General features: G+C 37.5%; 1 protein-coding gene across 4 annotated transcripts in view; it reads left to right on the top strand.

Moving 5' to 3' along the window:
- PCMT1 (protein-L-isoaspartate (D-aspartate) O-methyltransferase) overlaps nucleotides 1–22,841 on the top strand; it is a 35,976-nt gene extending 13,135 nt beyond the window's left edge. For 2 of the 4 annotated variants that reach the window (XM_075146189.1, XM_075146187.1), the window contains 6 exons: nucleotides 734–765; nucleotides 2,598–2,702; nucleotides 6,131–6,251; nucleotides 11,055–11,140; nucleotides 12,689–12,858; nucleotides 20,589–22,841. In XM_075146189.1, the coding sequence (XP_075002290.1) occupies nucleotides 734–765; nucleotides 2,598–2,702; nucleotides 6,131–6,251; nucleotides 11,055–11,140; nucleotides 12,689–12,858; nucleotides 20,589–20,601 (527 nt within the window). In that variant the 3' untranslated portion in view covers nucleotides 20,602–22,841. Of the gene's footprint in view, nucleotides 1–733; nucleotides 766–2,597; nucleotides 2,703–6,130; nucleotides 6,252–11,054; nucleotides 11,141–12,688; nucleotides 12,902–20,588 lie in introns of all 4 variants that reach the window. The other 2 variants (XM_075146190.1, XM_075146188.1) reach the window with 1 other exon arrangement.
- The last annotated feature ends 3,308 nt before the right edge of the window (nucleotides 22,842–26,149 follow it).

Here is a 26,149-nt window from a genome sequence, read left to right as displayed (position 1 = left end):
GAGAATGAATTATGCGAATGTACTAATTTCTTTTTTCTTTATTTCCCCCTCTCCCCCCCACTTTAATAGTGGGTGTTGAGAGCTATGAATTGTAATGGGATTTTTTTATTTGTATAGGAAAATTCTTGAATTTTTTTTCTTTAATAGTGGGTGGTGAGAATTATGAATTGTATTAGGATTTTCTTAGTTGTATAGCAAAATTAAAAAATCTTTTAAGATACATACTCAAAAGCTTATATATCTCCACAGAACAAATATAGGTGATTGTTCCTCCATGTTTTCTCATAGGTGTGTGTGCTGTTTGCAAAATAGATGAGGTTATTGTCTCCAGAAGTTCTATGGGCCCCACCACATCAAACTCAAACTAACAAATCCAGGTTTTTCATAGGGACCGAGAGAAAAAGGCATTACGTTATTCTGGAGACATTACTCTTCTGAATTCAACATACTTGGTCAAGGCAATATAGTGACAAAGTGGAGATTGTAACTGAGATCAAGGATAGAACCTTTTTTGGTTTTTGCTGTCCAGAGTTGACATGGCATAGCTTTCAGATGATGTACCTTAACTGACTTCTGGAAGTAGAGTACCTATGTAACCGTTGGGGGGTGTGTGTGTAGTGCCCTGAATGAGGGCGACAATTAAGGTATTACATTTTACAGTCAAGATAATAAAGATTGTAAGGTTGCCATCTGGACAATGATCAACATGTTCTTCCATTCTCTTGTTTTACAGGTTTCCAAGCAACAATCAGTGCTCCACATATGGTAAGCTTTAAACTTTTGTGATTAGTATAGGTGACTTTATAAACATCCAAATGCTTCTGAAATAAAATATTTATAAAATATAAGCAAATTCAATGAACAGTTGATTGCAGTGATGTTGTGAACTGCCTAGTAAGAGGGCACAGAGAAGACTGAGCCAGACTTTTCTTGGAGATGCACAGTGATAGGATGAGGGGTAGTGGACAAAAAAATGCAACATGGGAAATTCTGATTAGTTTCTAGGGTGCAAAAGAAAAAATCACATTGAGGGCAGTTAAGCACTGGAACAGGTTTCGCAGATTGTGGAAATTCTGTTCTTTTACATATACATAAAGAAGCTGATTGGACAGGGCTCTAAGAGCCTAATTTAAATTGCCCCTCTGCTGAAGGAGGGTTGGACCACAGGATTTCCAGAGATCCTTTCCAACCTAAATTACTCTGACTCTGTAATTTATAAAAAAAAAAAAAAAGAATTCAGGAGTGGATAACAGTGATTTTTACGGTATGGTATCTCTGTAATGCCTTTAATTCTTTGGACAGGAAGAAAAAAATACTGTACTGAGATGCAGGTTTTTTTGCCAAGTGGTTTGATACCAGGGCATTCATGACTGAGCATTAAGAGGGGATTTCAGTACATAAATCTAGCACAGACATAATTTTTCTGTGTTTCTTTATTTGAGATGAAGGATGAATAGAAGTATATATTTTGTCCTTGCGATGTTTGGAAAGTGTCAAAACATAGTAAATTTGCTCCTCTTAACTAAAAACTACCTAGTTGGGTTAGAATTTACCTAGTTATTAATCAGGAATTTCGTATAGAAATATTAATGATTTTATTCCAGAAAAGACAGAGAAAGGAGTACTGTGGCTAAGTGAGAAAATAAGTGTTAGTTACGTTTTCAAAGTTTTAACTCACCTAAGTCATTATCCTTGAATTATCCTATGCTTAGCACTAGTAGTATATGAAGTGTTAGAGCAAAAAGGAAATGTATCATCTAAGCAAATGTTAACAATAAATGTTCTAATTATTTCTGTTTTCTGGGTGTGGTGGATTAAGTGGTAAGAGTGTGGTAATGGCTATCTCTGAAACATTAAAGAATGAATTGGTTTTTTTAGTGTGTGACCTAAGCTTAGTTTGTGTGTACTGGTCCACCACGTAGGAAAGCAAAACTGCTCATGAAGTGTGTTTGTAGCCTACTACATTTCATGTATGAGCCTGGCTATCAGCCTTTGATAAAGACAACCTCTTTTTCCTGCTCTTTGATTCAGCAAGTGTGCAGGTAATACAAGAGGTAGTTTTAATAGCCATTTTCGATGATGCTCCAGAGCTGCCTTCTTCCTAACTAGCCTCTGTCCCAGCATATTCCAATGTATATAGCGTAATGATAAGCTAAATTCTTTATGGGCCATATGCTGCTGGAACAGTAAGAACCACCAGACCTGAAGAGAATTAAATTGATTTATGGTGTCTCTCCCAATAACTATATCTAAACTGAGTGTGTGCTAGAAGCTTGAACGGTCAGATGAGTTTATACCTATACATAGTAAAAAAAAAAAAAAAAAAAAAAAAAAAAACCAAACAAAAAACAAACAAAAAACCAAAAAAAAACCCCCAACAAAACAAACAAAAAAAAACCCAACCCACACACACAATTTGTTGAAGGCAATGAAATAGCAATGATTATATCATGTAATTAACTTCCCCCCTTTTTTTGTAATGGAAAATAATTCTGAAATTTCTTACATAAATCCTCAGTGCATTGCCCAAAATCACTGAAGAAATGAACATATATTGGGTAATTTTGAAATTTTCTGTCTCTGTCGTCTTCTCTTAGCATGCATATGCTCTTGAACTTCTGTCTGATCAGTTACATGAAGGAGCCAAAGCACTTGATGTAGGATCTGGAAGTGGAATCCTTACAGCATGCTTTTCGCGAATGGTGAGATATTTAGTTTAATCACTTGACTATCAGAACTGCTTGGACTGCAACATAACTCTGAATTAAAGGCTGGGGGGGAAGAGCATCCTTCGTACAGTGGAGTGATGTAGATTATACAGAAAATAATTTACTCTCCTGGGTATGATTAGTACCCATTTCTTACCCTAGCTGATACTAGATGGTTGAGTTAAAGAATCCAGTAGATCATGTGGTGGTAAAGAAACTGCCTGGAGGGGAGGGTTTTTTTCTTGATTACACTTTAGTGGTTGCTTTATAGCTTGAAGGAAGGAGATGTTTGTCTTGTCCAGCCCAATTTTTACATTGTCTTGTGTGGCTATGAATGTTTTCGTTGTGATAATTGTCATGTCTTCTTGCTATGATGAGAGCTTAGTGAAACCTAAAAGAATCCTATTTCCATAGGAAAATATATTGTATGTATATAAATTGTCTCTGAATTTAACTTGTTTTTTTTCTTGTTACTGTATTGCATGAGCATCAGTTTAAGTATCCATTTAATCTTTTCTAAGTTAGATATTGATTTATATTCTTTTTACATCTTTTCCAAGTAACTTAATCTCTGGGTTGTTCAACTTGTATGTAAGGAACTCTCTATGGTTCTACCCCGTGTTACATCAGGAAAAACAGATGAAAAAATTTGTTTTATGATGGCTGTAACTACAGTACTGTCAGACTAAGTTATTAGTGGAATATAATTAGTTCTTCCTTCTCCATTCCAGGACTTTATCATTGCGTTATAACTAGCAGAGACCTTCATTAAACTGCCAACTAGATTTTTCTTTTTTTGCCTTTCTGAGAAGTTAATTTGGAATATGGTGATGCATCTGATTAATTCTCATATGGGTTTTTTTTTGCTACTTAGTTTTCCGTTTTCAAGCACTGATCTGTTGAGTCTGCAATTGCTTCTGGTTTCCTGTGTTAAGAATTAGATGAGAATGTTTAGGATTGGGCAATGCACTAGCAAAAGTATTTAGGTTTTTTAAGTGCTAGCTGCCATATTTAAAATAAAAAAAATTGTAGTTGAAATAAGTTAACCAAACTGCAGTTTAGAGAAAATCTTAAATATCACTTATTCAACTTTCTACCTATTATTTTTGGTCTAACTTGGTAGTCAATAATCAAGTGTTAGTAGTATGCATGGGAACTCCAATCCTGCAAGTGTTAAAACTTTTGTCAAAGTTGTATGTATTTCTCACTAAAAAGTTATGAATGCATAGAGGAATAGCCATTTTAGATAAGACGTGATAAGATGTGGTTTTGCACTTTTTTTCTTTCAAAACAGCTATATAAAAATAGCTGAAAACATCTGCAGGGAAGTCAGAATTACCGCAGAAAGGAAATCCCTTTCCAATTTTGCTGAAGCTAATCACACAATCTTTTTGTTGCCATATGAATGTCTTGTTCCTCTTCTGAATCCTCCTTGGTGGTATGCTGTGGAATGCCTTACGGAGATGTGTTTTGTGAAAGATTAGATAAATACTTTTGTTTTGTTTGATAATATTATTACTGGGCAATATGGATCTTGTTTCATCCACTTGAATGAATGTAGATAAGACAATATGCACTGCTCTGACTTTCTTTCTCTGTAAAGTTTTATCTAACAGTAACAAAAGCTTGAGAGAAGTGTATTATAGGGAGTGGTGGTAAAGTGTTTTGCTATCAAAATTCAATTGGGGATGTGCTTACTGGATCATGTGGAGGTTGCTTCTCAGTCTACTTGAGATCTAGAATGAATAGCTCGCATTTGTGGCACAAGTACCTGAGTGCACATTGATGTCATGACAGCTTTACTCCTATGATGATAATCTAATTTGTGGTACTTCTGGGAAAGCTTTATGTTCACTTAGACTAGTAAAGCATCTTTAAGATTTTTATTTGGGCTTTCATGTTAAACTGCTGTGATAAAATTATCTACATAGCATAAAAATTTAAATAAGTTTATTCACTTTTAAAGGTTGCTGGCAAATTAAATTAGTTGTAGTTTTCATCCTGTAAGTACTGGAATTATAAAAAGAGTGGGGTAGATTTTTATTCCAAACAGACCATGGAGATCCCAAAAATTGTGCCATTTTGCTGTTGTCTCGATTGCACACACTTCAAAGTTCCAGGGTGATAGACAGAGGTAATTGATGAGGGCTCAGAAATAGCGTAACAGACTGTGACGTGTAGCAGGAGGTCGTCTTACTTTATATCAGGCTATTTCATGCTATGACCATTTTGCTAAATTTTAATTTCTGTGAAGTTACCCTTTGTTGGACTACACTGCATCTTTTGCCGGCTTCTGGTACAACCGACTGCCAGGCATTCCTCCAAATAGTAACCTGTGGTTGTCATAGTGAAAACTTGCCATGTGTCTTGCTCTGTTTCAAAGGCTAGGCTGGTGATCTTCCACTTGAAGAAGAAGAGATAACACTGCTCTTCGGATGTTTTTAACGTAGGACTTGTCCATAATAAAACAGAAAAAAAACCCCATGTTGTCCATAACAGTTGTTAATTTTCCATGTCTTAGCAACGTTAAAATGTAAGATACAGAAACATGACTAATGCATTCAAATGCGTCCAAAGACAAAGCTGTATGACAACATGGGCTGCTAGAACGTACTCTGCCATTGTGTTCTTTGAGCTGGATCCTGTTAAAAATGGTCAGATTTTAAGGTTTGGATTCTTTTTCTCCTCTCCAAAATTGGAATAATTTTTCCAGAATACAGACACAATTCCAGAAAAAATACCTGTAATGGAGAAGTTTTTGTTAGTAGGCCTTTTTTCCCCTCAGATACACAGATCTTTTCTGACCTCTTGTGAGTTACAAGCTCTCAAAAGTTCCACTCTTCCTGTGGAAGAGAGCTGTAAATCTGAAAGTAGATTCATGAATGCAAGGGTAGGTGGATAGTAGTTTGTCCCTGACTGTTAATTGCTGCGTTTGCTTCTGAAAGAATAGGATTCTTGAGAAAACTTAGAACAAAATGCATGACTTACTATTTTCCTTAAAGTAAGGTCTTCTCTAGAAAAACCTTAAAGTAAGTTTATACAACATGAAAGGAGATTAGTTCTAGTTTTGTCCTTGAAGTTGTTACTTTCTATTGCAGGTAATGCAAACACTCATCAAATTTAACTTTTAAAAATTCAGAGAAGAAATCTCCACTAATAGTATAACTTAATTGAATCACATGTCAAAAAGATCACTGTAACAAGCATTTATAAGACTGTACTGACAAACTTTAATTACCAGTTGCTTCTAGCAGTCAGGATGTGTCATTCTAAGCAGTAGTATTAATAACATTGGGAAAATATACTACCACTTTACTGGTTTTGTTTTTATTTTAGAGAAATGGGCTCAGGAGATGGAAATACTCATTCTATAAATAAAACAAAACTAGCAGAAATTATTCAACTGTATATTTTTATTCCAGGTTGGTCCCAAAGGACAAGTTGTAGGAATTGATCATATCAAAGAACTAGTAGATGACTCAATAAATAATGTCAAAAAAGATGATCCCACATTGCTGTCTTCAGGAAGAGTGAAACTGATTGGTGAGCATCAGACTGATATACTTACTAATTAAACTGATATTCTTTCTAGCAGCTGGTTGAAACTGACTGGAATTGGATGTGATTAAAAATTTTAATTTAAGAAGTTAAACCAAAGAAAGAAGAGCCAAATGAAAATTTAAAAATCCAAGTCATCTTTAGGCCTTTGAAAAATATCATCTTCATACAGTTTTGAGAATATGAGTTCTGGTAATCTTAAAGAATATGTAATCATTCTATTAGAGAAGCTTAACAGGGAAGTGGTTTTTGGTGAAAATAACTTTACATGTTGAAGGTCTGTCATGTTAAATTTGCTATTTAAAATTGGGTTTGAATGCACAACTTTTCTTGAATAAATGTACTGTCATCTAAATTTGGGCATTTTAACAAAGCCTTCATACTTCTGATATAGCAATTGAGAAAGCTGTACACACAGAGTCGAGTGGAAAAAGTAATAGACTGCCTGTATGCATCACTGAAGTTTATTTCACTTGTTATTAAAATTAATAGTTTTTGTATGTTAGGGTAGTGATTAATTGACAGCAAACTACTTTGATTCAGTCAGAGTTACTGAGAGGAAATAATGCTAAAATTATACAAGGAAAAGTATTTTAAATAATACTTATTTGACTAAAAAGAAAAAGATGCTTTTTTTTTTTAAGAAGATGCAAAGCTGGCAGGAGGAAAGCATTCCCTTCACTATCATTCTGTTCGTTAAGTTTAAAAAGAAGTTGAAGGTCTGGATTATTTTGAGGTTTCTTACAAGAGTGCTTGGAAAAATTACTGTTGTGTGATGTTTGGCTCTTAATTACCATTTTGACTCTTGGTCTTTTTTTTTTTTTCCCCCCAAATGAGGGACTTTTGTAAATCTTTTTTTAAATAAGCTGATCAAATACAAGTACTTGTACACGTGTATAAAATGCAGCATCCCTCACTGAGAACATTTATGCCTTAAACTTTCTGGGAAAAGAAGTTACACTGAGACTGTTGGGGCTGGAGAGGGAAATGGGGGGATAATTTCCATTGTTGCTGTACAAGAGCAATTTGGACTTAGGCTTCTGGTTATACCTGAAACAAACTCTCATGCTCTTAGGAGTCTAGAATTCTAAGTAAACATCATCATCTATATTATGTTCGACTGTGTAGCAGGATGACTAAGAGACTTCTGAATAGTTCTGTTTTGAGGTACATTTAAAAAAAAATACAGATGGACAAGTAGCACTTTAGTGAATTAGGTGGAGAAGAAGAATGTTTCAACTGTGGTGGATTCCTGGGAGCTCTTTGGAGCTAGAATCCAAACAGAGCTGTGGGGTTTTTTTGGATTTTTTGTTTTGTTTTTTAAACAAACAAAAAACCCCCAAACACACCCCACTGCCAAACACACAAACAAAAAACCCCTGAAAACCCAGAGTTGATTGGTGATGGGAACTGTATGAATTAAGACTAGGTAAGTCAGTTGCTGGCTTTTGACAGATATGCTTCAAACATTTTTCCATTGCTTTGTCACACCTCAGATATGCCATAACTGCATTTCAGAAGCATCAACATTATTTTGGGGTGTCTCAGTAATAGAACTGCACTGAGAACTCAGGGGTAGGTATACTTAGGGTATATCTATATTAGTTTGTGGGGTTTGTTTTTTGTTTTGTTTTTTTCTTAAAATCAGGAGGGTGACTTTGAGGTGAATCTCTCAACTCCTTCCACTTACCACACTTTGGCTCATATGAGACTACTCCTGGAGAGCACAAACTTTGATTCCTTTTGAGTGAAACTAGACTGGATTATGTGCTCTGAGAAGCAACCAAATATGTTTGATATGTTAATGGATATTAAGCCAGTAAGACTAGAACTAGACCAGAGCGATCATTCTGAAATGCATATGTTGCATGGACATCAGGTTCTCAGCAAAAACTGTTTTGCTGTACAGATCTGCTTCTATTGTACTGCACTATTTGCTGATGCAGACATAGCCAGAGGGGATGAGGGTATTCTAACCACAGTGAAGTTGTTTTCTTCTGTTTCTGTGTTCATGCTACAACTCTGTGTGAAACAGGTCTGCACAGAGACACTGAAGGCTTAAGTACCATGATCAGCAGATCAGGTCTGGGTTCAAAAACAAGCTACAAACCCCTTTTATGTCAGAATGTCCTGACACTACTTCCCCCTTCATCACCACCTGCCACCCACCACTGTGATTCCTTCATTAGCAGGCTGCACGTAACTGGAGATCTCAGTAGGATGAGTGATGTTGTTCAGGATGTAAGCACAAGCTCAAAATTTGGGCTGCTGTTTCCCCTTGGACATTGAATAATGTAATAATTTGTATCACATTGAATATATGGATGCCAACTTAACGTGTGTTTTTTGTTGTGTGTGTTTTCTGTGTTTTATTTTTTTTTTTAATCTTCTGGATATCTAAAAGTATGTTCCCATTGTGGGTGGATATATACCTGACTGCTGTAGCCAGGAAAATTTTTGTGAATGTTAAAAGGGAAGAGCCATGTTGTGCTTGATGCATATAAAGGAACATGATTTTTTTTTTTTTTTTTTTTGGTGTGTGTGCTGATTCTGAAGATGGTAGCTTTGGTTTGGACTCTTGATTCTAAGAGCAAAGGGTTTAGATGTTTTGGGTCCTTTTTACCCCTGTCAGTGAAGTGATAAGATGTGCAGAAGTCTCATTTGGACTTCTCTGGGCACGCACAAGGTGCATTTAAGTCTCAGAATACATGTGTTCTTCAGAAGACAACTTAGCAGTTTCTTTCACAGCTGTTTCTTCAGCTTGGCAATATCTTCCTCTTTTGCCAACAGTACTGGAGATCACTGCTTCTAATGCCTACTACTGCATCTTAGGGAATGAGGATTTATCTCCCTGTGTAACTAATATCATTCAAAGCAGTATTGTATGTTTGAGCTAAAGAAGTCTTTCTCCGTTGCCTTCTCTGATGGAACAGTGGGTTGATAGAGTAACGTATCACTACTTTCTCTTTAGAGGAGGTATATTTGCTTAGTAGCACTGTACAAAGTGCATTGAAGTGGTTGTTCTAGTAGAACCCACTTTGGCCGAGTCAGAGAGATTAAACCCTGGAAATACCGGAACTTTCATGTTCATTATTGGCAACAGTAATAAAAGCTGACTTAGTGGAATTGGTGATTGATAGGCATGAGTTCTCTTGAAGCATTGGCAGTCTTTGCTTGGCAGCTTCTGCCTGTGGCCCTTGGTTGGAGCTTGTGCTGGTCAGAATTGATGATATGAGAAAATAAGTCACTGAGCTTTAAGGGGCTTCTCAGCTACTGGGGAACCATGCTCTCTTCTTATAGTCCTTAAGCTTTGGGTGTAGAAAGTCCTTGCAGGGTCTTGTTCCAGGACCTAATATAGAAGATGACAAACTCCCCAATTTTAATCGTTTCAAGGAGCTGTCCAGATCTTCCTGTACACTCTTGGATACTTGAGGCTGTTGTTACTGTCCAAGTGGCCCTCCTTATCACTGAGGTCAAAATGAAACCTGCTATGGCCACCATGTATTTTTCCTGCCTTGTGAGTTGTTGGAAGGCAAAAAATTGACAAATTTTCAGTCTCTGGCGTGGGCTTAGAACTACTTTTGACTTATTCAGCCTTTTAATTAACCCATGATAATAGTGATTGCACAGAAGTCAAAGTTCAGTCTGAAGACAGGAAACCCCAAACAACTACTTGGTGCTGAGCAGAAGACTATGTTCGTTAGTCTCCTTGCTTTTTCTTCTTGACTGATCACTGGGACTTCTGCACCCACTGAGGGGGAATTTATGGATAGTTTAGCCTCATCTACTTCTTTTGTTCCTAAATAACTCCAGAGAGAGCTTGCCTAACTTGCTCTGAATTTCCCGTTGGTTTCTTGTAAATACTATGGATACCACATTCATATAATCTTCTTTCAAAACTTAACTCAGGGTCTAGTTTAGTTTGCTACGTTTCAGTGGCTTAAAAAAACCAATCTGTTCCCCTTTCATCCTGCATAACTGGGATGGTATGAGACACCTGTGAGAGTGTGCTTCTCTATGAGTTCTCTACCACAGCTGAAGCTGCATCGGTTGCCCTCTGAGTAACTTAATTACTTCTAACATCTTCCAAGCAGCCACCTGGAGCTTCAGCCACAGGTCTGACCTGGCTATCCGTGTTAGTCGAGCAATTGTCTGCAGGAAGGATAGTGAGACCCATCTGCTGTCAAAGGGGTACTGCATTAATGTATGAGTGTAGGTTTGGACTTTGATTCCAACTGGTAGTGCAGTTGTATAGTATACATGTATACTATATAGATGTATAGTCCATGTGAATACTTGTGTTGTCTTTTCCTCACCTTTGGAGTTTTCTGATATGTGCTTCTGAGATTTAATGCTTTAGACTTATGAGTTGCATTATATTTAGGAATGGTGTGTGTGTGAAGGCAAGGCAAAGCAAAGCGTATGTTCTAAGAGTGTAAATGAGGGGAAAAGTCACCTGCATTGGAATGGTAGGGCACATATATACTTAAGTATCTTTTCTGGGTGGACCGTGTGTCTCCAAGAACTTTCGTTATAAATCCATGCTTTGATTTCAGGTGCTTCAGTAATATTTCATATCTTTTATAAGTGTGTGTATGTACGTATGAGGGTGTTTTGTTGCATCTATTTTACAATTGTGTTAATATTTTTAAACTGACTTCATCATGTTATTACTGCTCAAGCAGAAGAAACTAGGCATAGCCTTTTATCTACCTATAGATACGGCAGATCAGGTGTTTTCTCCACTCCTTTTGAAAATGTTAAAAAAAAAAGAGTGTTTTCTTGCAGTGGGAGACGGAAGAATGGGATATGCAGAAGAAGCTCCCTATGATGCGATTCATGTAGGAGCTGCAGCACCAGTTGTGCCCCAAGCAGTAAGCCTTTGTTTTACGTATGTGATTCAGTAATCTGTTAGCTGTAAAGAACATTTTACATACATATATATGTAAAATACTTGGTAGACTTGCACTGGTGGGAGTATCAGTGGGCAGGGTGGTATTACTGTATGGTGTGGGGTTTTTGTTTCTGTTATAATTGGGCTTGCTGTTGGTTTCCAAAAGCTGTATGTTCTAATAACTGTCCTCTAAATAAACATATTTTAAAATGACTTGTGCACAACCCTCTATTAGAACAATGAACTGGAGCATTTTATTTAATGAATTAATTTGGTTTATCAAACACTGAATTACAAAATTTAAGTATTTGTTTCCCAGGTTCCAAGGCATTGAGCCTGTTGGAAAAGTAACGTGCTCAGCTGGAAATACGGACAATGCCATGTGTTTGTAGCTTTCAGAGTGGATACAGGGCAGTTCTTACTAGAGAAGCAGAAAAGTAACTAGGGACTTTAGAGTGTGCATACATTAAGTCCATTCTTGCAGATAAGATTTTTCTTTTTTCCTCTTCCTTTCATCAGGTGAATGGGAATATATAGCATGATTTTGATGTGCTAGATACCAGTTAAGTTTTTTTAAATCTGAACTTTAATGAGGGATAATGAAGGACTGGAGGTTTGAGGTGCTATAGACAGGTTAGACATTTCCAAACATTGGCTGTTGTTTTTTGTTCGTTTGTTTGTTTTAGTTTGGGGTGGGTGTTGGGGGGTGTTCCCAGCAAAGTGTTGACAGATGACGATTAAAAAGGTAATTTAAAGCTTATTAGTGAATGAAACAGTTCTTAATTATAACTTTTGTTAGTAACAGGGATTAAGATTTTTTTCATGGCGTCTGAGAAGTACTGAATTTTCCTTGAGACTACTGAGATTAGCCTCCTCCTTTAGTTATGAAAGCAAAAAACCCCCAAGCATTTCTCTCACATGTTCTTTTCCTTGTAACTTATCTTACTCATATTCATATATTTTAGACTACTTTCATAAAATGTTCCATTCATAGAATGAAAGAGCAGCTGTTGGGTAGTGAGTGTATTGTAGAAAACTCAAAATTATTCCAAGAAGATAAATAAAAAAGTTACAAATCTCAAATCTTATTCTGAGGGCTTAAGGGGAGATGATTACCCCAAAAATGTTAGACAGTGGGCCTGTACTGATGCACAATAAGTATCAAAGTTAAAATTGGCAGTTTAAAAAGATTGAATCTACTGTAAAAATAATTTGTGATTTACATATTTTTCCCCTCTTATGTAGAAACTAAAACTGCAAACAACCCAGTTAATCCAATTACTATTTTACCTTCTTTTGGAATTATATGAAATTATTGTGTATTTTTCTGTAATACCAGTTGTTGTACCATGTTGTTGTGATACTCTCATTTTCAGTGCATTTTTTATTTTTCCTAATTGAAGTAGTTATCTACTGCATAATAGTAGATAGATAAATTGTGGCAAAGCTATTAATCTAATGTAACAAACTTAGGATCCATCTTCTCTGAGGTGGCTGGTTACATTCTAATTTCTGTGTTGTGTTCTAGCTTATAGATCAGTTAAAGCCTGGCGGAAGATTGATATTACCAGTTGGTCCTGCAGGGGGAAACCAGATGCTCGAACAGTATGACAAACTAGAAGATGGCAGTGTCAAAATGAAGCCTCTGATGGGAGTGATATATGTGCCTTTAACAGATAAAGAGAAGCAGTGGTCCAGGTGGAAGTGATTTTCTGTTCCACTTCTTCCACACACACGCAAGGTGAAAGGGTGTGAATTTTAAGCAGATAGACTGCAAGGCCTGCCTTTGCTGCTGTCATTGCTTTCTGCTCCTCCATACCGTGAAAAGTGACTCAATCTGCATTGCTACATCACCAAAAGGAGGTTATGCTAAGTCTGAGTTAATTTAAAAGCAGAAGAAAAATATTGCATGGGTTGCACTTTGTCTCTTTTGGACACGTTTTCTTTAGTTTTTGGTGTGTTGAAGTTTCTTATTTGTTGTTTTGAACACAGTATTTACTAAATTTAAACTTCCCTTCTAATGAACTTTTTATAACCAGCTTGCCCAGTAATTAGGGTAAAGTGTAAAATACTACTTAAGAATAAATATTGTTTTGTCCTGTAAGTTAGTGGTAATTGGGTGTTCATTTTTTATTTTTCTGAAATGTCACAAATGAAGAAAAATATTTGTAAAATCCTTTGTGGGAAACATAGATAATCTTGCGAGCACTTTCCCTCAGCCTCCAAGCAGCAGAAAGTGGAGAAGGTAATCCCTTCTTCCCTGAAGTATAAATGTAGTTGAGTAGTGTTCAGAAAGTTTTCTGAGACATGTTATTAAAAGTCTGCCATCTGTCTCTGATAGGGACGTATTTGTGTTCGCCAACACAGCAAACTCTAAAGGCTTTTCTAGAGGTGGTAAACTTTCTGATTTGCTGAATTGAACGACCAGTAACATAGACATAACACAGCTGTCAGCTTAAACCATGTTAGGCATTAGTATGCGAATGAACAAAGCAGCAGTCCTGTTTTGCTTCCTGGCAGAAAACGCTTGTGAATGTATTCTCTGCATTCACAAGTTAATGAAGTGCATAGATGTGTACTGAGTTCTGAAAACAACTTTTGAGCTTTATAACTCCTAAATTTAGATTTTTGGTTTTTTTCCCTTGATATTCTGGAGTATAGCTTGTGATTTGGAATATTTAGAGTGATAAATGAATACTTAGAGTTTAAGCTATCAAAATGTCCATAAAAAGTAGAAATAAAGCAGTTTGCATTACTGCTGCTTCCTGAAACCTCATTTCAGTGTTTCTTGGATTACTGTATAGCTGCCATGTACAAATTACTCTTAGAACAACTTTAATGAGTTACTGCTTAGTTCAAAGCTTGTGAAGCATGCTTGCTATTCAGATGTATTGTATTTGTTATGCAAATTAATGGATTTCCCTCAGTGTGGTACTGAGGGGTTTCCTGCCTCTTGTAAGGCTTTGGAAGTCTTGCTTTGTGGTCAGTTTCCTCCTTTGGCAAATGTGGTGGACTTTATTCAAGTTTGGAGTCCATGCTCTGCTTACTCCAGAAAAGAGAAGTATTCTTCTTAAGCCTTCCTTTTTCCAGAGAGGTTTTATAGATTTTTCTCCATTTCCACCTGATCTGATTATAGCAGCAATTGTGTTTTTTCATAGCAGCAATGTGTGTTCTTATAAATAGTGTTTATTGAAGGGTTTCTGGAATGGCGGTGGTTATCCTTTGCTGCTGGTGAAGGTGGTGTAGTGTATTAAGGACTAGAATTCTAAGGTCTTTGCATCTCTTCCGTGCAGCTTTGTACTCAGTTTTTTGTGCTAGCTCAGGAAGAAGTAATAGATTGTCTTTGGGCCTTCTTCAGTCATGAGTATTGTGGAGTTATTTTCCCCAGATTTTCTTACCAATTTCTGTTCTTTTCTGGAATACATCTTGATTTTATTTATTCTTAATTTAAGTGTTAAAAATATACATTAGTGTTATCAGAAAAGGTAAGTGCTTAGCCTGAAGGGTTACCTTGATCACTACAGTGGCATAGTGTAGTATATCTTGCTATGTACATTTAGATTTGGTTCAGACTTGAAAACCTCTGTTAAAGGAAATCTCAGAAGTCCACTTCTTGTAATGTTTGGGGGTTTTTTAATTGTCCTTTTTGTGATCTGAAGGAAATTCCCATTCCCTTCTCAAGGATAACTGCCAGTGCACTGCTGACGTTACAGGAGGTCACATCTGTCTTTTTTGTTGTTTTTCCTTATTGGTGAGTCCAAAGTATATGGTCAGCCAGCTGTTGCTAAGGAGACTCCTAATTATAAATCAACATTTGTTATCTATGCTAGCATCAGAGATGAAAGAGGTATTTTTTCTGCACTTCCTGGATTTCAATTTATCTTTGCTAAATTGTTGAAGACCTGTAAGCAGAGATCAATTAGCGACTCCTCTGAAAGACCATCTTTTAAGTCTTTCTGTAATAAAGAGCTGTAGTGTATGACTCTAGTTGTTGTAAATCTAAAATTCATTGAACAATTATCTTTTTTTAGAGTAGCTCAAGAATCCTGTGTGTTTAGCTTGTCATTCTCTTAGTTTACATTATGTTATGCAATTTCATTCCTAATGCAGATAACTGTTTGATCATGTTAAGAATTGGCGTCCCTTCAAAAAATACAATCAATAGGCCAGCAGCATTTTCCTAGGCTAGCAGACCTTCCAGTTGGCAAGAAAGAAGCCACTTGAAGTTTTGCTTAGTGATTCCCATGTTAGAGAATTTAGTAAGTTCCTTACTAGGGCTGCAAGGTGCTCTTTACAAAACAGCACAACAGTGACTTCATCCCCAAGTAGTGTTGGAGGTCAAACCTACCTTCAGATGCTTTGCATCATTCTTCATTATGTAAAACTGGAACTTCTAGCAAAAGAATCTGGACTAGGTGGAAGGAAAAGACTCCTTGGATTTCAATAAATTGGTGTTGTGATGGTAAATAAAGAATCTTATTTTGTGAATATTGTTGGATTTCTTTAAATTTAGGCCATAATATTCTAGTTTGGGTGCAGCTGCAGTAGTATTTTTAAGCTCCAGACGTTAGTGGGAATCCTCAAATGTGACTCCATGAGACATTTGGAAGTAGAATATACACAGGAACCCTATCTCTGGTACAAAATGAAATGGATTAGTGTGCCAGAGATCCAGCAGTAGGTGCCCACTTATGTGACTATGCTGGTAAGGATGTTTATCCTTTCACATAAAAATTCCCAATTATTAATTGGTTTTTTTTTTTCCTTACTGATAAGTAGGGAGGAGAGAAGACCTCTTCTGCCGCACAGTTGAGAACACAGCTTATTGGCTACTTTATTGGCAGTTCTTGTGTAAAACCAGTTCCCTCTGGTTTTACTTCTCTGTGAGAGTTCACTTACTACTAACATGGAGAGACAAGTTAAAGAGAATAACAATGTAAGGAATACTTAGCAATGAGTCTCTGTTGCAAACATGGATTTTATTTCCAAACAGGCAGCTGTTTTAAAAAGTTAACAAATTACTTTTTTTAACTTAAAGTATTGCATTAGTAGAAATTATTTATAAATGTCATGCTAAATTCATATTTGCCGATAAAATACAAAATTATAATGACAGTATACCCTTCCTGAGCAAAAAATGCAATGACTAGGCCAGGGCTGTTACTGTATCCCACTTATCTCTACATACAACATGATTAAGCACCCTTTTGGAAAATGTATTTATTAGGAAATACTTTAATATATTTCTGCTTAGAAACTCTTATCCAGTGTTTCAGATGCCCCTGATGAGCTAGTTGTCTGATTTCCATTGAAATTAGCAGGAATTGTTTGCCCAGAATTCTTTTGGCTATGCAGACTAATGATTATGGTTGAAGTTTTTAGTTTACTGTGGCAAAAAGAATCTCTGCACAAAATATTTTACATTAAATTTAAAGTTTATGTATTATGCAAAAATGCATGTGATGTAACTGATATAATAGGTTGCAGAGAAAATGCCTTTTCTTTGTCATTTCAGTCTACTTTCTCAATTTGATGATTGATCGTAGCAAATAATAAATACTTTATAACAGCATCTTTCCAGATTAAAATGCTACATGTCCAAATATTGCATGTAGTTACCCTTAAAATTACAAAGGGAGAAATAATTGGTTGCTGCAACACTACATAGATACTGAAATTCAGAGTTTAGCGTAATATGAATTAGAAATACAGTATCAGTAATGACAAAATATTTTTCATAGATGAATGATGTATCAGAAAGGGAAAGTCAGATGCTGCCTAATGACAAGATCCACTGCAAAGTGGACAAAAAGAGTGAGTTACAGATTTCAGATAAATTTATAAATGCTCATTCAAATATGTAATTTGAATGCCTTTCACCAAAGAGGTGGAGACACATCGCAAAATTTCATGACTTACCTGTATCCCAAACTTGTTATTTCTTATTGTTGATAAGACTTGTGATTTTTATTTTTTTCCATAATGAACTCTGACACTTACCTGAAATGCTACCTATTAGATTTTTCAGAGAGTGTTTATAAGTTTGTTGTTGGATACTCCCAATGGGAGATGTGGAATATTCCTGTATATGTTTTCCCTACTAGTAAGCCAAAATCTTCCAAACTTTCTTAAATTTATTTTTAGCATAGTAATTTTAAGCTACTGGCTTCTGAAATTTGCTTTAACTTGAGCTTATAAAGGTGCTTTGATGCCTCAATTGACAATATTAGGTGAGTGATTCCCTTGCTAGAATTCCAAGGGCCTGAGAAGGACTATTGTGATGACTTAAAACCTGAAGGTGGAGGGAAATTACGAGTTGTGTAGCAATCACAGCAAATAGTCATGGCCAGAAAAAGGGAGAAAAATACAAATTAATTAGTAGATCTTTCCTATGGCTCTAGAGGACAACAGGATATTTTTAACAAGGAAATAGCAGTCGTCTTTTGAGTCTCTTTTTAAGCTTTGAGGCAGGATAGATCTTTCAGCGCTGGGAGGATAGGCAAGTGTCCTGTTTTTTACCAGTAGTTGAAACCTGGTAGATTTCATAGCTTGGCAGCTTCTGATCCATACAGCTGAAGTTCAGATCAACTGATGCTGTTTTGCAATGTGTATTTAAGTCTGCGAGCTGTTCACAGTAGGTGGAAAGCTGAGCAGTGTTACCTACCTGATGATCTAAGACTTTTCTGTAACTTTATAATATATATAATCATAGAATCATGGAATAGTTTGGGTGGGAAGGGACCTTTAAAGGTCATCTAGTCCAAGCCCCCTGCTGTGGGCAGGGACATGTTCAACTAGATCAGGTTGCTCAGAGTCCTGTCCAGCCTGACCTTGAATGTTTCCAGGGATGGGGCATCTACCACTTCTCTGGGCAACCTGTTCCAGGATTTCACTACCCTCATAATAAATTTCTTCCTTATATCTAGTCTAAATCTACCCTCTTTTAGTTTAAAACCATTAGCCCTTGTCCTGTCGCAAGTCGCCCTGCTAAAAAATTTGCTGCCTTCTTTCTTATAAGCCTCCTTATAAGCCCCCTTATAAGCCCCACTCATCTCCCTGAAGCCTTCTCGTCTCCAGGCTGAATAACCTCAAATCTCTCAGCCTTTCTTCATAGGAGAGGTGTTCCACCCCCCTGATGATTTTCGTGGCCCTCCTCTGGACCTACTCCAACAGGTCTATGTGTAATCCAATCGTGCACATACAAGCTCAGCTTCTCATAACAGTAGAAAAAAAATGCTGCATAATTTTAACACATACATCATGGATTGTTTTGGGCTGACATGCTGTTGTTAGATTAATGAGTAGTGAAGGTGAGTGAAAAATCTCTTGCGGGAAGCTGATCCACTTTCTACAGTAAATGTTCTAATAAACAGAATATTAAAATCTTTATTTTGAAAGCAACATCTAGGATACACTTAACTTACGTTATTATTTGGTCAGGAATAGCTTAAAGCAATGCAAAATACCAACAATTAAAACATTGAAATGTTAGTATCACTTAATTGAATTCTAAGTACAAATAGCATTTTGTAAAAGAAAAGAAACCGCACTTCAATACATTAAATGCTTTAGCAACATCATGCAAAAACCTTGCCAACGTTTCTGGCTGGGTAAAATTATCATGTTTAATAGTTTCAGAGTAAATGTGGAATTTTTCTTAGGCTTACAATTTCGTGAGGATCTAGCTTGGATTTAAAGGATTAAGAATTATTTGTCACAGTAAAAGGCCAAGCTTCTACAAAGCTATGAGAGTATGTGGTAGGAATCAGGATGAAAATCATATCAGCAATTAGGCATATGAGACTAAACCAGCAATAGCAGTCATTACTTACATACGCTTTTTGAAGTTGTAGATATTAACTGATGATGCAGCTCCTGGAAACACTAAGGATGAATGAAGTACTTGTCCTAATTCACTGGCACTGCCTTTTAAACTGAGTATCAGATGTTCACTTACTTTTATCTGTTTAAAGTAAGCAAATACCCTTTCTGTGAAATAGGCAAATATAGAGAACTTCAAACCTTTGGTTATAAACAGATTTTTCTTCACCCCTGCCAAGATGTGTTCTTCTCCCTTTTGCTTCTTTCTGCTTTCTGTAATTACTGCAACACTGAAGCTGTATGGTTAGTACCTCACTATTAGAAGGCAGTGCAAAGTGCAAAGAATGCAAATATTTATTATAACAAATCACAAGATTTGCATCCCAGCTGCATTAGGTAGAAAACTAGTCATTTAAGCACTAGCTGCAACAGCCTTTTCAGTTGCTTTTAAAATGCTTTGCATGCTGTCATTCCATGCTATGTGATTCCTGAAGGATAATAATGCCTTTGCAACTTCAAAGCTTTTGCTTGTGTGCATGTAGCACTATATTTTTGTGCGTTAGTTGGCATGATAGCTGGAAATACTACTGTGTATTGAGCCAGCAATCACATTAGTGAAGTTTTGCTTAATTCAGACAGTGTTTGCTTTGGCTAATGAGGGTGATGTACCTACTAAAAGAAAAATTGCGGCAAACTTGTTGTGAGTTTATAGATCGTTTGTGCCTTGCGGAAAAAAAAAGCAAACACTTCTGTTTGAGTTTTCCAGCATTCGTAATGGCACAGTGCACAGCTTTCAGATTTGATGGACTTTTTGCATTAAAGTTAATGCTTTAGAAATATTAAACAAATCACTAATATATGATAATTTCACTGTTGGAGTATGGGTTCTATGGGTTTCCTGTTTCAATGTATTTTAAATGTCCTGCAGGAACAAAAACCTGTGTCTTTTAGATTCCTCATAGTGATTTAGAGAGACTTCTTGATGCATCCTTTCTACTACCTGAATCTCCTTTTAACACACGCGCACACATACCCCACCCCGCCCCCACCCCTTCCATAACCTAGTCCTGATTTAGCATAGTTCCTTCAGGAGCTAATCGAGCTTCTCTGTGAAATAAATAAAATAGGTGGTACAAACTGCATGACGTTGATGAGAGATTGTGTTCCTAGCTTTCTTGAGAGACTGCAGCTGAAGCTAAACTTGCCAGTTTAGAGCTGGCAGCTACAGAGAATGTTTTTTGCCAATACTGTCTAGTAAGTTGGCTCAGTTTCTTGCCGGCATGTAACCAACAGAGTTGGGATGACGGGTAGCTGTGTAACTAGCTGTGTGGTGCAGGGGTTGTTCATTAAAGCAAATGATCCATTAAATGTAAAATAGAGGGACCCATATTTCATGATATGTCACATTATTGTATGAGATGATATGGGATTGCTCTTGCCCTTCGTGTTGTGTGGGTTTTTTTTTTTTTTCTAAAATGCTTGAAGAGACTTCTGAAGTTTTGCTGATGTGCTTGAGCACTTAAGTGTAATCTGATTAGTATCAAAACTTTTCAAATATGATTTCCAAGGGGAGGAGAAACATAACTGCATGTGTTTTCTTTCTACAGGGATGAATTGTAAAAGCTACATCATCTTGATCCAAACATAGTGTTACAGTGGACTGCTCATCTCCAGTTCTAAAAGCTTTTTGAAAACCAACAGCATTGCAGCTTGTTTTGGACTTCGTTATACTGTTGTTATCAGCATGGAAAAGTGTGGTGTTTGGTTTTTTTTTTTTTTAGATGCTCAAGGCAAATCTGATAAAGAAATGGTGGAAAGTTTTATGTGGGCACTGTTTTATTTAACATGCCTTTATTTTACTTTCATCAAAGTGAATTTCTGCAAAACTGCAGATAAAGACCTATAGCTTGTGAACTCTAATTTTGATGGGGGTGCTTGAACACTCACTTCTCTCGGCTCCTGTGTCCCTTGGTAAAACTGCTTCTGTGCACCTTACGACACTACGTAGGTAATACCAGGTTTTCTGTGTTCTGATGTCTGCTAGATGCTACTAAAAGGAGATGAACTTCCTTTTTAAGCTTTTGACATGGTGTCATAGACTAGCATGTAGTAGATACAATCAGCTGCTTTATTACCTTAAAACCAGGCATTTGTATATATTAAACAAGACATCAGAGGTGGGTGGCCGCTCTTATCAATATTGCTGTTCAAGTTGGATATAACAGACATGGTTTTCCCTTTCCTTCTAAAATTAATTAATGGAGTCTTGAAATTCTGTTTTGCTTTATAGCTCACAACTGATGTGATGCACATGGATTTAACTCTGTAAATATGATGTAAACTGTGTCCCAATCACTGAACAGTTCATGCAATGCTGCTTTGCCAAATAAAGTTAAAAGCAAAAGGGGGGTTGTGTGCTTGTGTGGAAGATTAGGATCAGTATGTAGTAGACTACTGAGATATGGATTGCTAGATTATTTATAAAAAAAAATTCCAATTTGGTTCTGAAAGAAAGTTGCTTTTGGCAAAGCTATTTGCTGTATTAATGTTCTCATTTTTCTAACTGTGGGCAGCCAGGAAAAATTCTAGCTTTTTAGAAAGTGAATTCTTAATTGCTATACAAAGAAAACATGATACATGCAGAAGGAATAACGAATCCTGGACGCCTAAGTACAGATAGAGATGCAATTGTTCAATTTTCATGTAGAAGAGTAGTGGAAGGCTATAAACCTTTTTTTCTGCCCCAGGTTTTCTGTTTTGGTGCTGCAAATAACAGCAAATTGCAAAGCAGTACAGTAAGGTGAGCTGCTTTGGGAAGGGGGGGAGGTGTGTCTTGAGTCATCTTGCTCAGATTTGAGCAACCAGGAATTAAAGTAAACAGCATGTTATCGTTGTTTTCTTTTTTTATGGTAAAAAGGGTTATAGAATAAAATAACTTGTATAAAACAACCCATAGTAATCACTGCAAAAATATATTTGACTTTCCGTGATGGAACAGCAATAATTTTGTGATAGGATTAACCTGAAAGCATAAAGGTTAAAATTCAAAGGCTTCTGAATATGAAAGAGGAACATTTTAAATAACCTTCCTTTTGAAGGTCAGCCCCATCCTATTCCTGTGTAAAAAATAAGTATCACTTTATTTATTTAGATGTTTGGAAGTTAATGTACCACCTCCTGATCTGACTGCAGCCTGGGAGCACATACACAAAGATTAATCTTGTAAAGGAATTAATATAGCGTGTATTCTAGAATATACAATTCAGAAAAACCCACTTGCGTCTGACAAATTTGTACTAACTCACAATCAACTGTGAATCTAGTTCTTGGTGTTGAAGTGAAATATCTTAAATGATGCATGCTAATGTTCAACCTTTTGGTCACTGTATCATTCAGTTTGAGTTCAGCTTTATTTACATCTTCTCGCTAACTTAATCCGTGAAATGAAAGATATGAGCTCAACTGTATCCAAATTCTTGTCTCTGGACACAGTGTAATAAGCCAGCCTAGCTTGGAAGAGGTGATAAAGAGGTGATAAAGCTGAGACCTGGCGGCAACTTTTTTTGGGAGAACCACTTCAGGAGGTGTAAGACTTCAGGGACCAAGGCTGTTGGGATTAGTGCACCCATTCTGCTGAAGGGGTCGGTGATAGTCAAGATACTGAGACAGAAAGGAGTATCCAGGACTAGCATTTAGGAATTGGAAAATGGAAACCCTTCCATGATGGAGCAATGGTTCTGAAGTAAAAACTTCTTGGAGAAGAGGACAAGTTGAAATGCAGAAGATTTGAAGAGCTTGAATAAATGCTGTGTGAACTGTCTGAATTGCTACTTTGCCAAATAAATTGAGAGGAAGCTGTATCTAGGTGTCTGTTTTTCTGTTTGTTTTTTTTTAATCTTCACAAGACTTCACGTGGCCAAAAAGAAAGCAAGCATGTATAAAAATACTGGTTTACTAAATGACCAGAACTGCATGTCTGTTTTCAGTTAGTTAAATGTGTTGCAGCATGCTGCAGCAGTTACCAAGCCTGGTAATACCATACGGAAAATAAGTGGAGTTTTACTTGGCTGTTTGGAATTTCTTTTAGTTCACATCTATGTGTTTTGGGGAACAGGCTGTGTGCGCAGTGTATGAGTTCTGCCTGCCATCTGTGGTTGAATCCAGCTAGCTAGGAGTTGTATGATCTACCACTTCCAAGGATTGAAGTTTATTTTTCTAAGAGGTGGAGTGATGTTTCACTGGATTGTTCTGATCACCTCTAAGCCAGAACAACTTGGGAGAACAGATTGGCTGAACCAGTGACAGGCACTCGTTCGGTTGTTTCCAGGGTTCAGACAGTAGGAGACCTCCAGAGTCTGAGCGGAGGAACCAAGAGCCCATACCTGTATCTTGAAAACTCAAACAGCTGTGGATGCTCCGCAGAGAAGAGCAGTTTGGCGTGCCGTATGGATGCTTTTCTTTACATAGCAGGGATTACCTGTTTATTCACTATTTCCATTCAAACTAGCCAGCTAACTTGAGGGCAGAGAGACCATTACATGATTTTGGTTTTTTGGATGGAAACCAGCGCACAGAGGGTGTGCACGAGCACTGCTGGTCGAGGGCACCTGGATGATTCCTGAAATGTTTTGTAGTCAGCGAGTTTGAAATGGGCAGTAATGCCGGGAGCGGGGGAGCTCTAGGTGGTAGACTCTGGAGCATCCAGCTGGCAGCAGTTCTCTCCGCGTGTGCAGTGTTTTTGTGACAGGGTGACAAGCTCCAGGGTTTTCGAGTGTGGAGGGACTATGGAATTCACCATCAGCACAAAGAGGTGAATGCCCAGAGGAAAACTCTGAACGAATATTGTCGTTCCTGCCAGAAAGAAGGGTGTTAACCCATTCTTAGAACAGCAGTGTTTTCTTTGTTTTACTCGTTACTGTGCCCTAGGGCGTGCTGCATTTGATTTAAATGCAGTTCACAGAAAGAGGGTATGATTGCAATTCCTTCTTGATTTTGACATGATGCAAAGGATGAGTAACGCAAACCAAACTCATGATTTGTATCTCTGGTTCCATTTAGCTGATTTTTGAGGGGGAACACATTATGATGCAGTTAGAAAGATCAATAATACTAATTACCTTTATGGAACCCTTGTTCTTTGTCCCAAACGATGCGGAAGAGGTATTGTGCTGAAGTAAATGAGCAGTGGTCCTGGCTCAGCAAAAAGGCGTGATGAGGTCATGCAAGCACATTGTGCAGAACAAAACAACACCCAAACAAAAAAACACGGAGGGGGAGCGCTCCCCAAAAGGCAGCCTGTGTGCAGGGGGATGCAGGAGACGATGAGGTCTGAAATCGGTCTTTTGCATTTCAGGACATCCAGACTTTACACGTCAGGAAGTGTAAATTAGAGTTTAAACGCTGCGGTATACAACGGATGGATTTAAGGATGGGGTTTAAGTTGGTTTTGTGGACTTGCACAGTTTGCCTTTGTTGGCTCTATTTGAGTTTTTGTCTGTCTGCTTATAATTGTGAAAGGCTGAAGACCAGTTGTGGGAAGTGCACAGACACTCGCAAGGTACCGTAAACTCTTCTGCCTTTACTATAATCGATACGCACTTGTGTGCTCAGAGCACCCACTGGCAAGGCTTGGGTTTCCGTGCCTCAGCCAGGTCTGAGGAAATCAGCTTGGACTAAAACTTGGCCTTATGCAGGCAGAGATGCTATAAACTTTCCTATATGTGTCCTGTTTACCTCCCACATTTCATTCTTGACATACAGGGCTGCTTTCTGTTCCAGGTGGTACTTTTATACGCAGCACAAATTCGTAACGCAGCTGATGCGTTCAGAGTTTTCCTATGAAAGGCTGTTATTGTTCTCTCGCGCTCTTGGCAGGGTGTTAATGAGATGCTCAGCAGAATGTGCTCAGGAACTAAAATCATATTTCTTTAAATTATGAATTGAATGGACGTATTGTATTGAATTGGTGACATATGTATGGAGGAGCTCCAGCTGCCAGTTGAAAAGTGCCGGAAAGCTTCAGGAAGGAGAAATGGAAAGAACTCGCTTTGTGTCTCATCACACCAAACTTGAAAACTGGAAAGACTTAATCCCGTGCTTTTTTAACAAAACTCTGTTTTAGTAACAACAGATTATTTTCATAAAGATTGCTGACGGAATTCCTCTCAGATCTCACTTTGGTCTTTTCACGTTTCTTTGTAGTCCAGCCATTTTCATCATATGCTTCTGAGGAACTGACCTGCTACGTATTCTTGAAAACATTCCCTGAAGCTACTGAGAAGCTGAAGTCCTATTTTCAGCCATGTTTAGGCATACGTTTGCATCTTATGTGTCTTTATTATCAACAGATTCAGTATCTTGTTTACCATGTTCTGCCAAATCCTTTTTTTGCTCTAATGGAGGAAGGGCACCTGAGGTTAATCAGTAACTTTTGTTTCAGGTGGTTTCTGGACTAGGAGGGCACTCTCAGAGGCCTCTGGTTAGGGAAATGGGTGATTCGGGGCATCTGCTTAGACTAATGCTCCGATCAGAGCTCTGGAGAAGTTCGTCTCCTCTGGCTATAGAGACAGCCTCAGGAAAGTCGTCTCTTGTGCATGGAATCAGCCTTCAGGGACGCTTTCCCCATAGTCCCAAATTTCCATTGTGCTGCCTGCTTTCAAGTCCTCTCCAGTCTGCACCCATGCAAGTTTCCTGCTCCCTCTGTATCTACGCTGTTCAGCCATTTGTTTTGACTCTCGGTCCTTCACAGCGCTGAACCTTTCTGCCTTGGCTGTTTTTTCTCAGCCTGCTCAAAATACACTTTTCATTGATTTATGAGTGGTTTATAACTGTCAGCCAGGAGCCTCACAAATGCAAAAAAATTAAAATTCTAGCAGGTATCTTTAAAAACTTGTTTCTGACCTGGCTGCTCATGCTGATTCAGCCCTTCTAGACTTCTCTTCGTTTGTGTTTCAGAGCTCCAGTGCAGCGTGCAGTGTTCAGCAAGTGTTTCTGTTGTTGTACAAATGTATTTGTAGCCTTACATTCTCACTTTCTGACTTGTTTTCAGTAACTATTCGTTGAAAAATACATAGCAAAGTTACTGCTACACATTTTTTTTTCCCCTCTAAATATTCCCTGTTTACAGCATGTTTCCCTTTTCTTACTCAGGTCAAGCCCGCTTTTCCCT

Source organism: Calonectris borealis, chromosome 3, assembly GCF_964195595.1.
Source record: "Calonectris borealis chromosome 3, bCalBor7.hap1.2, whole genome shotgun sequence".
NCBI classification, from domain to species: Eukaryota; Metazoa; Chordata; class Aves; order Procellariiformes; family Procellariidae; genus Calonectris; species Calonectris borealis.
The sequence above is the reverse complement of the archived record's forward strand: the minus strand, read 5'-3'. Positions and strand labels throughout refer to the sequence as shown.